The sequence below is a fragment of the Balaenoptera borealis genome (assembly GCF_965194805.1).
Source record: "Balaenoptera borealis genome assembly, chromosome: X".
Lineage (NCBI taxonomy): Eukaryota > Metazoa > Chordata > Mammalia > Artiodactyla > Balaenopteridae > Balaenoptera > Balaenoptera borealis.
In genome coordinates, this window is record NC_138881.1 from 127646318 (window position 1) to 127660121 (window position 13804).

The window sequence follows — 13804 nt, forward strand, 5'->3', positions numbered from 1 at the left end:
CATGTTTTCTTAGCAAAGGTCCCCTGACTTCAGGACAGCTGGCACCGTGGAGTGTCACAGAAGCACGTCGTCGAGTGGCACGACCCACACACAGTTTCGTTTGGTCGCCCTCGTGGTGTCGTTTTGGCAGTTCAATTCCACGCTGGACCCTGGGGCCCTGATGCTGAAGAGGAGGTGAAAGGTCAGCCCAGTCCAGAGCACCTTAGGCCGGCCTGTCAGATGCGCCTGCCAGCGGGTGCAGCCCAGAAAGGCCCAGGGGCTCGAGCAGGGGGAGGGTTGTAAGGGTGGGCATCTGCTGAGGCTGGAAGGGGGCAAAGGGCAGGGTGGGCATGCCAAGCTCCCACAACCTGGAGAGAAACTGCAGCAAAGCTTAGGAGGGCGCTTGGAGCTCCTGAGGTCTGCCCCTTTCCCCAAATGTACGGGTTAGGAAACAAAGCGGCCCCTCTCCCCCCCTTTTCCAGGGTGCTGACTCAGGGGAATCCACGGCTGCTGCAGACACTAGCCAGGCAGCCTGGCCTCCCTCGGCTGCCCCTCATCTGTGGGGCGGCTGGCATCCCGGCTCTGCCTGCCTTCTCCTCCACGTTCTCCCGGCCTTGAGCCCGCTCGGGCCCTGTCACTGCACTACTGTGTGATCGCCAGGAAACCACGGCCTCGGTTTCCCTACTTATAGCATGGGAATGGTCTCCTCCGACTCCCAGACTGCTATAAGGACCAAATGAGGTCCTGGTGGCCTTGGGTCTAGAGGAAAGCAAACCGGGCCTGGCGACAGCACCCCCTCCCAGCCCCACCCCCAATGTCCTGGCTCCACCCCTTCCAGGCACCGAAGCCCAAATGCTATGACCATTAGCCAGAATCCGATACATGAAAAAGGGAGAAGATAGTGCCAGGGGGACCGGTGGTTGGGGGCACTTGCAGTGCCGTCAGCTGGACCTTATGCCCTATCCCCTGTGGCGGCAGGAGGTGGCTCTGGGGGCCAAGCTGTGCCTGGTCCTCGATGGGTCCCTTCGCTTCTCTTGAGGGTAGCAGGGGTGCCAGCAGAGACTCTTCTGTGCAACCGTCTCCCAGCCCAGGCCCTACCTAGGTCAGGGCCCCCCACCCTACTCCGTTGCCCCAAGCTCGGAGACCCCAGGCAGCGGGGCCGTTGGGGGCCGGGGGCTGCAGGGGACATCCCGGAGAGGGGCCACATTGGGCAGAGCGGGCAGAGGCTTGCAGGTGGGAGGAAGGCGGACGGGGGAGGTGGAGGGAGACGCCGGGCAGGCCGCGGCCCCTCCCCGCTCCCTCCCTGCGCGCCGCCGGCGACATTGCCCCTCCTGGGCAGGGGGCGGAGAAGACGGCGACGGGAGAGGAGGAGGCGGCGGCGGAGGCGGGATTTGGAGTTTCCCTCCGCAGCGGCGGCGGCGGCGGCGGCCCCTCGGCTCCAAGCGAGGCCGCCGCCCGAGGCTCCGGTGGCGCTCGGCGGCAGAGGCTGTGGCGCTTCCCGCCGCCCGGGCTTCGGAAACTTCCCGGCCGCGACGCGCGGAGCCGGCGCAGGAAGCCGAGCGGAACGGAGGTGAGCGGAGGTGAGCGGAGCACGCGGCGCCCGGGCACCCACCCCACCCCCACCCTGCCTGGCCGCCCCCCGACGTGCGCTCCTCCACCCTGCACCCCCAAAGTCTTGCCAGAGCGCACCCCACAGAGCCAACGCACGCGCCCCTGGGAGACCCACTCAGTGCTACCACCGCACACCCCCCGCATCCCGCCCGTGCACCTCCCGTGTCCATGGCCACGCACACCCCCTGACACACGCGCGTGCACAAACCATGCACCGCGGACCCAGGTCCCTGCAGTGCACACACCAGCAGCCGCTAAGTCACCATCCACTACTGTCCCCAACTCAGGCCAGCACCCATCCCAGACGCTGCCACGCCTCAGTACACACCCAGGCGCGCGAGCGCGCGCGCGCGTTCACACACACACACGCACACACGCCAAACACATCCCTGCGATGTCTGCACTAACATAGCTCTCCTCACCGTGCCCCACCATCTCCAACTCCCCATATGCTCATTACAGACACCCCACCCACGTTCCAGCCCAGAGACACTGCAATCCGCCCAGCCCTGAACAAACCCCAACACTCACCCCCACCTCAGAGGCCGACCCTCCCCACTCCCCGAAGCCAGGCCCGCTCCCCAGGCACACACCTCTAGCATCCCCGGCACGCACTCCCATACACCCCAACATGTATGCACACCTGCTGGATTCATGCTCTCCAGCACCCTGCCCCGCCCCCATCGCAAATAGCCCTCAACATCCCCCAGCACATCCCGAGTCCCTCCCACCACCACCCCCCAACACCTGGCACGCGGGCTCTAGAGGCTGCAGCATTTGGTGGCATCTCTGCCAGGCGCCTCTGGCTCGCCTTCGCAGCAGCGGCTCACCATCCTGAGACCCCCCCCCCAGGTGCCTCCCTAAACAGACCTTGAGGCTCCCCAGCGACTGGCTTGGCCTCTTCCCTAAGAGATAAGGAAGGCACTTGGGGTGCAAGGTACCGTACTTAGATGGGGGAGAGGGGGGCGGGGAAGAGGAAGGGAGAGGCAGGCACTGAAATGGAGGCGGCCCAGCTGGAACCAAAGGGCCCCCAGTTGCTGGCACGCACGTAGTAGGTGGGTTTCCTGGGGGCAGGAGTCGGAGTGCCGCGTGTGCCCGTCTGCCTGTGCGGTGGGGGGAGGGCCGTGTGCGCACGTGTGCTTGTGCGTGTCTGGTGGGGGCGAGTGTGTGACCCGCTGAGGAAAAAAGCAGGAGCGGTCCCCTCCTGGGCTCCCTCACGCAACAATTGGTTTCATTCATTCATGCCTTCTTTTGTTAACGAGCATTTCTTCCGTGAGCGCCGCGTGCCAGGCCCTTCACTGGGGGCTGGGGCCAGCTTGGGGCCGGGCACACACCCGCTCCTGCCTTGGAGGAACTCCCAGTCCCGCGAGGAGACCGACCGGGAAAAGCAGAAAGCCATCCCCAGCGGAAAGTGGATTTGGTGGAAAAGACAGTGTATTTGGCAGGAACGCTGTCGCTGGGAGTTCTGCTCCTGGCCATGTGACCCGGCCGCGACAGCCGAAATTCTGCCACTCGGCCCGGCGGGAACCGTGTGTTTCGGGGAGGCGGGGGGGGGGGGTGTGTGGATGGAGGGGGAGGCGGGGCGCCGCTCTCGGGAGGCTCCAGGGACCAGAAGGCGCACGCGACGCGCGCGAGGCCTACGGGCAGCAGCGTTTCCGCGGCCTCCGAGGGGCACTGGCTGGGCCGGGCGGGGGCCGGGGGCGCCCGGCGGGAGCTGGGGCGGCGGGCGCAGCGTCCACCCTACGGGAAGCGCGCGGCCTGGCTCCGCCCGCCGGAGGGGGCCTGCCGAGGCCCCGGCGCGCCCGGGGAGCGGGTGCGGGGCGGGGCCGGCGCTGCGGGGGCCCGAGCGCGGGCGGGCCGGGCGAGGGTCGGGGGAGGGGGGCTTGGCTGCGCTCAGCCCTGCAGTGCGGAGGTGGCAACAGGTTCCAGTCTGTCCTGCTGCTGGCGCCGGGCAGCGAGCGCTCACTTTCGAGATTGAATCCCCCTCCTGAGCGCTCTCTCCCGGCGGGAGGGCTGGCCGGCAGGGGTCCGGAGCGAGGCGCAGGGGAGCCCCTCCTCGGGCGTTGCGAGGCGCAGGCCCCGCAGAACCCCAGCCCAGGGGCTGGGGTTAGGGTTTCTTGGAGCCTAGCTTCCTCTCCCCTCACCCTTGCAGAAGTTGCCTCCCTTCTCATCCTCAGCTTCCCAGCCCGGCTCCGGTCACCTCCCCCAGGGAGCCCTCTCCAGAAAGCAGGCCTAGGCACCTCAGGAGCTCCTACCTCCAGCGGGGTTGGCGACCGTCTCTCCAACTACACTGAGCCCTCAGGACAGGGCGGGTGGGGACAGTATCTCTCCACCTCCCTGTCGGGTGCTGCCACCCCCACCGCCCACAACTCTGCCAAGCCAGACACCCCAGGCTGGCACATTGCAGAACCCCTTGGTGCCTTCAACCCCTGCCCACCCCAGGCTCCTGCGCACAGCTGCGGCAGGCCTGGAGGGAGCCCCCAGGCTTGGGGCCCATGGGCAGGTGGCAGCCAACCTCTGTCTCTGGGAGCTAGGAAGTGAGGGAAAGGAAATGCCCCCCGCTCCACTCCGGCCCAGCTGGCAACCTCGGGGAACTGAGCCCTGGAGCACAGAGGAGGGAGACAGAAACCTTGGTGGGGGGGGGTGGGGGGGGCTGAAGAAGGAACAGAATCAGGACAGGCTGCAGAGGAGGAGGCCGGGACTAGGGGCAAGGGGACCCAGCCCAGCTGCCTGACGCCCCTGGATGCATGTGGTGGGACTCAGCCCAGAGACCTAGACATGTCCCAGGCTGGTGGCCCACTGGGCCTGGAAGGGAGGGAGAGAAGGAGGGAGGGAGGAAGGGGGCAACTGGAGGCCCCTTCGAGGCAACCTGGCTCTCCGTAAGCTGCCCTCTCCCCAGCATTACCTCCCAAGTTTTCTCATCTTACTTTGTGGTCCGTGAGAGGAGTCTTTGGCAGTCACACTGGACTGAACCGTCCTAAACAGTGGCCCTCCGGTGGCTTTGCGCCCTTCACTCCTTAGTTACAGCTCTGCCTTCTTTTACTTAGCTCCTTGGGGTAGATTCCCAAAAGCGGCCAGAGGGTGTGGTGTTCTTCCCAGCTCTGGATGCATATTACCAAGTTAATTTCCAAAAGGGCCATACCAACAGAGAACCCTCTAGCAACCAGCAATAGAGCAGCAAGCCAGTTTCACAGCACCCTTGCCAGCACTGGGAGCTCTCATTTTGAGAACATTTTACTAATGTGAGAGGTGGGAAGTGTTACCTTGTTTTCTGTCGTTGATACCTTGTTTTTTTAATTTGCTTTCCTTCCATGCCTGAGGTTGAACCTTCCCCCAAACGCCTTGGACCGATTGCATTTCCTCCTTCATGCAGCCTTTTCTGGTTCCTTGCCCATTTATCTATAAGAGTCTTAACCTTTTGATGAAGCTGTATGAGCTTTATCTTATCTGCTGTACATTTTCCTTCAACTCTGCTATTTGCTTTAGATGGGCTTTAAGCAGAGAAGGGACACAGACCAGACTTTTCAGAAACCTCCCCCACATCATTTCATTGTCTCAGCACTTATCACACCTGGTATTATCTTGTTCGGTCCCTCGGTTTATTACTGACCTGTCCTGCAGGCCTGGGAGTGCCATGCAAGCAGGGGCCCGGTGTGTCCTGCCTGTTCACCATCCTGTGTCCATGGAAGGTATGGAGGCCACCGTGGGCCTTTGCTGCAGGGCAGGGCTGAGGGGGGTTGAGGCAGACAGGCCTGGAGGTAGGGAGAGGCCTTTGGAAGCTATGACGGTGACCCAGGCCGGTGCAGGGGGCGGAGGGGAATGTCCAGATGTGACCCAGGCCGGTGCAGGGGGCGGAGGGGAATGTCCAGATGTGATAGACATTTAAGTGGAAATGACTTGGCTCTTGACAAAACGAGGAGCCAGGGGTGACTCCCAGGATCAATAATGTGGTAAGAGCAGAGCACCCCGCTTCAGGGCTGAGAGCACAGGGCTCCTGGGGCCTTTGGCCTGGCCTGTACGAAGGAAGCCATTGTGGTGCCCAGAAGCTGCCCTCTGCCTGCCCAGCCCTCCAGCTAGCCTTGGGCAGAGTTCTGGCCAGAAGGCAGCAGCGGGTTTCTGGTCCCGCTTCCCCCTCCCCTCTGTGATTTCACCAGCATCCCATGGTAGCCCAAGGCGGTGCCTATCAGGAGCCTGTCATATAGATGGGGCCGCTGAAGTCCAGTCAGGGGACGCGATGGTCACCCCAAATGAGTAGGGCTGGAGGCAGGCCTCTGGGGCAGGGCCACTGGGCTCTTGTCCCCACCCCTCCCCCTGCCTCCAGGGGCCTGACTGGCGCCGGCCAGGGGAGCTGCAGCTGGTCCCCTGCTGGGCCCCTGACCTGCCCTTGGCCTCTGCCCTGGCCCAGTCCCGCTTCGGTGGAAGCCCCGGCTCAGCGCGCCACTTGCAGGGCCCACTCAACTGCTTTCGAGGGCACCCGTTGGCTCGCTGGCCCCCCTGAGCCCGCCCCCGCCGCCCCGCCCCTCCAAACGGCAACTCCACGTCCAAAGGCAGCAGCTTCCAAGGTGGAAGCTGGGTCCCACTGCCAGGAAGCGGCCGGTGCGCGGGCGGCAGTGGACTCGGCCTCCACGTGCGCGCCTGCCCCGCTGCCCCGCCCTCTTCCCGGTGGCCGGGCTCGGGGACTCCCTGCCCGCGGACGGCGCCCCTCGTCCCGCGGTGGCCGTGGCTGGGACGTCCGCGCGCGGCCGCTCGCCGCGGGATCACGCTCCAGGTCTCTCTCCTTTTGTTTTCTACGGGGGGAGGAGGGCAGCTCCGAGAGGTCCGGCCGGCCGAGGTCCAGCACCTCGGCACCACCTCTATTACCCGGGCCCGCCTGGCCATGGGGGCGATCTCGGCCTGGACCCCCTCTCACGCGCACACGCCCCCCAAGTCGGAAGCTCGAACGTGGGGAGTGACTGCGGGCAGGCAGAGTGAGAGACGCAGAAACGGGGTGTGGGGGGAGATGGCCGCGGCCTTGGGCCCCCAGGAGGGGCCAGGAAGGGACCCGCGGCGGCTCTCGAAGGGGCCGCTGGACGCCCAGCCTTCCTGTTCTGGGGGACCTCTCACACTTCCCTTCCCGGGACGGGAAGCAACGCCGAGTGGCTGCCTGGGGCGTTTTTCTTGGGGCGCAGGGGGCGCCTTTCTGCACATCCTTACTGTAGGAGGGGTACGAGAAGAGAATCAGGCAGTAGAGGGGCGTCCCTGCGGGACCCTCGGCGCCCGCCTTCAGGACCCGGGCCTGGCTTCCCGCTTGGCCCCCGGGCCCGCGCCCGTTGGCGGCCGGGCGCGAAGGACGCGGGCTCACGTCGCGCGCCTTCCCTCTCTCTGCAGCTCTCGGGGCCCGACGTGCCAGGAGCCGCGAGCCCATGGAGGGTCTGGGCCGCTCGTGCCTGTGGCTGCGCCGGGAGCTGTCGCCCCCGCGGCCGCGGCTGCTGCTCCTGGACTGCCGCAGCCGCGAGCTGTACGAGTCGGCGCGCATCGGCGGGGCGCTGAGCGTGGCCCTGCCCGCGCTGCTGCTGCGCCGCCTGCGGCGGGGGAGCCTGTCGGTGCGCGCGCTCCTGCCTGGGCCGCCGCTGCAGCCGCCCCCGCCCGCCCCGGTGCTCCTGTACGACCAGGGCGGGGGCCGGCACCGGCGCGGGGAGGCCGAGGCCGAGGCCGAGGAGTGGGAGGCCGAGTCGGTGCTGGGCACCCTGCTCCAGAAGCTGCGGGAGGAAGGCTACCTGGCCTACTACCTACAGGGTAGGTGCGGGTGGTGGCCCGCGGGCAGCAGCCTGGGGAGGACCCCAGCCCAGGGAGGGCCGGGCCCCACCTTCTGAGGACACTCATGATTCATTTGACCTTGGGCAAGCCCGGCCTCATTTTGTCTAAAGTGGAGGTGAGATTCCCCTCCCCTGAGCATGACCTTGGGGAAGTCCTTCACTCTTGGGAGCCCCAGTTTCTGAGTCTGGAAAATGGGGAGAATCTGCCCTGACCTGGCTCCCTGGATGCTCAAGAATGGAATACCCAGTTCGGGCTCCCAGCCCCCATCCCATCATATCACCCGCTCCCCCAGCTGCTCAGCCATGGGTGAAGGAGGCTGGAGCCACAAGAGGACAAATCCCGCTCAGCAAAGGGTCTGGAAGGGGGAGGGGAAGAGAGAGGGAGAGAAGCAGTGAAGGCAGGAGGAGGCAGAAACCTCCCCCCCTCCCCCGCCTGCCATGGTCATGGCAGGGCTTGGGGGTGGAGGGGAGATGGGCTGATACAGGCATGTTGGCTCCTTGCCAAGCCAAACACCCCCAGAGATCCAGGGTAGGGACGAGATTCCCATGAACCTACAGAGCCAGCTGTCCCCACCTCCCCATCCAGGAGGGTCATTGGCCTGTCGTCCCTTGCTCCATTCTGAATGTACAGGGACATAGAAATACATAAAATGTCAAATTTCCAGGCCCCCACCCCCATCCCCAGGGAAATAGTAGCTGTTTGTAGATGGAGATGTTCACTTCTTGGGACTTTGGGACCATCCAGGTGGAATGCTGCACTCTCTCCCAGGCTCTCTGCCTCTTGGGGTCCACCTCATCCCTGAAGAGAGCACAGACATGGCTGTGACCTGGCCCCTGACCTCGGGGTGCTCCTGGTCGACCTGGATCGGGAGACACCCAGGCAGAGAACTCACATCTGAACCTTTCCTCTCCTTAAACTGATGGCCGCTGTCCTCCCCAAGGCTGGCAATACGTCTAAACTCTGTTGAGCCCTCATGCCTGCCTTGGCTTGGCCCTGGGGGGTGTAAGATCCTCTTTGGGTGGCTCTGCCCCAGCCTGGCGTCTTGCAGCTGCAGTGGGCACGTGCCGTCCGGAGGAGCAGCCACCAGTGCTGAGCACGCCACACGGGAGGCCAGTATAGGTCAGACTGCTGGCTTTCGAGTTCCCTTTGGAGACATCTGCCGGCCCCCTCAGGCATCGGGATTGTCCAGGGTCGGGGTCCCTATCCCCAGCCAGGGCACTCGGCTACCCAGGAGGCCAGATCAATGGGATCCTCCCCTTGTCCCCTCCCAGGTGGCTTCAGCAGATTCCAGGCCGAGTGCCCTCACCTATGTGAGACCAGCCTTGACAGCCGTGGGGGCCCAAGCACAGCCCCGGTGCCCAGCCCAGTGGTGGGGCTGGGCGGCCTGTGCCTGGGCTCCGACTGCTCCGACGCGGAATCCGAGCCCGACCGTGACTCCATGAGCTGCGGCCTGGATTCGGACGGTGCCACGCCCCCCCCAGCGGGGCTGCTGCCGTCCTTCCCCGTCCAGATCCTGCCCAACCTCTACCTGGGCAGTGCCCGGGATTCGGCCAACGTGGAGAGCTTGGCCAAGCTGGGCATCCGCTACATCCTCAATGTCACCCCAAACCTGCCTAACCTCTTCGAGAAGAACGGCGACTTTCACTACAAGCAGATCCCCATCTCGGACCACTGGAGCCAGAACTTGTCCCAGTTCTTTCCAGAGGCCATCGCGTTCATCGGTGAGTCCGCTCTGCACCCCCCCCCCCCTCCCCACCCCCGGGCCTGGCTGCTGGCCTCTCCCACGTCTTCCCTCTCCCTCACCTGGGCTCCTCCTCCAGGCTCAGCTGCCTCCCCAGAGCCCCTGGGCCGAGCCGGGACGGCCCTACGGGGGCCGGGCAGCGCTGGGGCAGCTCCCCAGCTCGGAGGACCCCCCGGAAGGCCACCACCCGCACCTCACGCAGGCCCCCTCTGCCCCTACCTAGATGAGGCCTTGTCCCAGAACTGCGGGGTGCTCGTTCACTGCCTGGCGGGCGTCAGCCGCTCCGTCACCGTCACCGTGGCCTACCTCATGCAGAAGCTCCACCTCTCGCTCAACGACGCCTACGACCTGGTCAAGCGGAAGAAGTCCAACATCTCGCCCAATTTCAACTTCATGGGGCAGCTGCTGGACTTCGAGCGCAGCCTGCGGCTGGAGGAGCGGCGCGCCCGGGATGGGGGCAGCGGCGGGCAGGAGTCGGCCGCCTCCGACCCGCCCTCCTTCTTCACCACGCCGACCAGCGATGGCGTCTTTGAGCTGGACGCCACATAGGGCCCCGGGCCGCCCCCCAGCGGGTGCGCCCAGCCCAGCCACCCGCGTGCTGGGGAAGAGGCGGGAGGGGGCTCGGCCTGGGGGGGCGAGGGAGAGCACAATACCTCATGTGGAGCTGTGGGACGAGGCAGGAGCCGGGAGCCCCTCCGGGGTGGCGGTGGGGACAGACCTGTCCTACCCACTTGAAACATCCACGGGAATCCTATTAAATGTGCCTATGGGCCGGGCCTGGGGCCGCCGGCCTGACCCGCGCTGCTTGTGGGCGGAACCCCGCTCCAGAACCTGCCTCTTCTGCGACTGTTACTTTTTCCTTCGGGGGGCGGGGGTGGGGATTCCCATCCCCAGGGACCCTTCCAGGTGGCTGCCGGTTCCCAGGGCCCAGGCCGTGTGCGCTCGGCCAGGCCCCGAGCCCCCTGTGGTTTCCCCTTTCAGGGGGGCCGTGGGCCTGTCCCGGCCACCTCGTTTGCCCCAGGGACCGACTCCCAGTCCCACCCCTCTTCCCAAATGGCTACTTATGGGGAGGGGTGCACCGCCGCCACCAGCGTAGTCACCCCCTGCTCCTCCGCAGAGGGCTTGGCCTCCTGGGACTGGGGGCCTCCCCGGGGACATGGCCTTGGAGGCGCAGCCGCCACCCAGCGTCCGCAGGGACAGCCCCTTTCTGGCTGGCTCCTTGCTGGGCAGCGCTAGAAGGGAGGGCGCCGGCCTGGGAGCCGCTGGGCGGTTCCCGGCCGCACATCTGGCGCCCTGACTGTTTATCCACTTGACATTTGAAAAGATGCTTTTTTTCCTCTTCCCCCAGATGTCTTGACAGGATCACTGGGGCTCTTTGTGACTGAGGGTGGTCAAACTGCCGCCGGAGGAGATGGGGTCTCAAAGCAAGAGCTGGGGGTGGGGGAGGGGAAGAAGAAGGCCTGGATTTTGCTGCTGTGGGTCCCACACAGCCGTGGTTGGTTTGGGGGGCGGGGAGCGGGCCGAGCCGCGCACACACACACGGTCATTCATTGCAGTACATACCCCTCATGGGCGGCGTGTGTGCGTGTGTGTGCGTGTGTCAACACTCACACACACACCAGCCCGCTTACGGACCCGGCCCAGGGCCGGCAGTCCCCGCAGCAGGGCCATCTCACCCTTGGGAATCCACACCACGGTTCTTTCTTTAATTGTTCCCGAATAAATGGTTTCTGTAAGATCCTAAACAGCGGGAAGCAGCTTCCTGAGCACCTTGGAGAGTTTGGGGGAGAAGGCAGGGAGGGAGACCTGGGGAGGGGGTGTGCTGGGCTGCTCGGGGACTCGCGCACCACCCCGCCCCCATGTCACTTCCCATCTGGCATCCACACTGCCTGTCGGCCCAACCTCTGGCTGAGCCGCCCATTCACTCAGCACCCATTGAGCTCCTACTCTGTGCCCCATGGCTCAGGACTAGGACCCTGTGAAGCGGCAAATGACGCCGGGTATCCGGTGTGGCAGAGAGGGGAGCGGGGACCCAGAAGTGACCATGGGGGGTTGGTAGCTGAGCCCTGAGACTCAGCGCAGAGTCCAACCCAAGCCCCAGTATGAGGAGATGGAGCTGCAGAAGGACCCGAGCTGGCGAGGGACACAGGAAAACTGCACATCCAAGCATGTGTCCCTCTGGCTGACACAGCGTGGAATTTGGCCTCCGAAGGCCTGGGTTGGGGGCAGGGAGAGCCTGCGGAGGCCACTGGGCCACCTGAAGTGACAGCAGGGACTTGCTCCTTCCTGGCCTCCCAGCCTCAGCTCTGGCGGCCTCCAGTGCCTTCTGCACACCGTAGCCGGAGCGGTCGTTCTAAAGCCATGATTCCCGGTGATGGAGACACGGCAGGAAGTGACAGGAAGCTGGAGGGTGGGTGGAAACAAACGCAGTGTGAGAAGGCAGTGAAGGCTTTGTGAGCAATGTGGACCACGTGTCCAGAGCAACCCTCCTGGTCCAGAACCTCTAAAACGTAGGATGAAGTCTAAAAACATGTTTGAATGAATGGCCGAGCTCATGGGAAAATAAGAGAAAGTCTCCAATGTCAGAGACAATGAGGATACTCGAGATGGGGAAATAGTCCTGGATTCTCCAGGTGGGCCCTAAATGCCATCATATGCATCTTTATAAGGGAAAGAGAGAGGCGGGAGAGTGAGATGAGATGTGGTAATGGACACAGGGGTCGGAGCCAGAGAGATTTGAAGATACTACACTGCGTGGAGGTTCTGCCAGGACAGGGCAGCTCATGAAGGCCAGCAGCTTCTCTGCCTAGGTTTGCAGGTGGCTAAGTCAATTTGGAGTGGTGGGCAATATCCACACCAGGGGGCATTGTCAATTGAAGTAACTTCTCAGGGGCAGACAACAGGGAAGGGCCAACAGCTCAGTTCTACTAGACAGGTTGTGAAAGTGGTTCGCTGGGGCAAGCATATTCCTGCCTAGCTAGAGAAAGGAGAGGTCCCAAGCCATCCACGCTCTCCTGACCACCTTGAGGCTGTGCACATGTATGTAGGAGACTCAAAAGGGTCAGTGGAAAAAAAACCCTGGGAAGGCCTGAAAATAGCCTGAACATTGAGAGAACTGCCTCTCCCACACACAGATCCGTCAGTGGAGCGCACAAGCCTCAGTGGCTTGAGATGTTTGAGCACGGTTTCCGTCCAATCGTTGTCCGGCCACTAAGCTAGGCAGATACAGGGGCAGCCCCTAGAAAACCAGGCTTAAAGTTTAAACTGGACTATTTTTTTTTTAACTCAGCGGAGACACCACTCACTGCCCACTGTGGGGCAGGGGAGGGGACAGATTTCACAGACTTAGTCCAGAAAAGTCACACAACAAAGAAACAAACAAGTTACACACACACACACACACACACACACACACACACACACATACACACACGCCAAAACAACTACTTCTAGGGGGAAAGGGAATATCAGAATCCAGAGTTGATGAAAAATATTATCTAAAATGTTCAATTTTCAGACTTCCCTGGTGGCGCAGTGGTTAAGAATCCACCTGCCAACGCAGGGGACACGGGTTTGAGCCCTGGTTTGGGAAAATCCCACAGGCCGCAGAGCTACTAAGCCCGTGCGCCACAGCTACTGAGCTTGCGCTCTAGAGTCCACGAGCCACAACTACTGAAGCCCCCGCACCTACAGCCCATCCTCTGCAACAAGAGAAGCCACCGCAATGAGAAGCCCGCACACCACAACGAAGAGTAGCCCCCGCTCGCCACAGCTAGAGTAAGCCCGCGCACAGCAACAAAGACCCAACGCAGCCAAAAATAAATTAATTCATTAATTAATTTTTAAAAACTATGAAATGGTTTTTAAAAAAATAAAAAATAAAATAAAATAAAATGTTCAGTTTTCAGCAAAAAAAATTACAAGACATGCAAAGAAACAGCAAAGTGTGACCCACCGTAGGGAAAACAGTCAATAGAAACTGTTTGTCTCTGGGGACTTCCTTGGTGGTCCAGTGGCTAAGACTCCACGCTCCCAATACAAGGGGCCCGGGTTCAATCCCTGGTCAGGGAACTAGATCCCACATGCTGCAACTAAAGATCCTGCATGCCGCAAAGAAGATCCTGCACGTAGCAACGAAGATCCCATGTGCCACAACTAAGACCCGGCGCAGCCAAATATATAAATAAATAAATATTTTTTTAAAAAAGAAAGAAAGAAAAGAAACTGTCTCTGAGTGTTCCCAGATGTTGGAATTAACAGATGAAAACTTCAAAGCGCTTATTATAAATACGTTCAAAGTACTAACAGAAACCATGTTTAAAGAGTTAAAGGAAAATGGGATTTCCCTGGTGGTCCAGTGGTAAAGAATCTGCCTTCCAATGCAGGGGACACGAGTTCGATCCCTGGTCAGGGAACTAAGATCCCACATGCCGCAGGGGAACTAAGCCCTCGTGCCACAACTACTGAGCTAGTGCGCCTCAACAAGAGAGCCCGCGTGCCACAAACTACAGAGCCCACACACCCTGGAGCCCATGCGCCACAACTAGAGAGAGAAAACCCGCATGCCACAACTAGAGAGAAGCCCACACGCCACAACGCAGAGCCCGTGCCACAGTGAAAGATCCCGCATGCCTCAACAAAGATCCCACATGCCACAACTAAGACCCGATGCAACCA

General features: G+C 62.5%; 1 protein-coding gene across 3 annotated transcripts; it reads left to right on the forward strand.

The window, feature by feature from the left end:
* The first annotated feature begins 1381 nt into the window (after positions 1-1381).
* DUSP9 (dual specificity phosphatase 9) lies at positions 1382-10872 on the forward strand. 3 transcript variants are annotated; one of them, XM_082376371.1, is made up of 4 exons: positions 1382-1549; positions 6958-7365; positions 8658-9107; positions 9351-10872. In XM_082376371.1, exons 2-4 carry the CDS (start codon positions 6993-6995, stop codon positions 9674-9676), a joined length of 1149 nt encoding a protein of 382 aa, XP_082232497.1. In that variant the 5' UTR covers positions 1382-1549; positions 6958-6992; the 3' UTR covers positions 9677-10872. The 3 variants fall into 3 exon arrangements, with proteins under 3 accessions (XP_082232497.1, XP_082232498.1, XP_082232499.1); XM_082376372.1 differs by having other exon boundaries at positions 1383-1559; XM_082376373.1 differs by lacking the exon at positions 1382-1549 and adding an exon at positions 6025-6358.
* The last annotated feature ends 2932 nt before the right edge of the window (positions 10873-13804 follow it).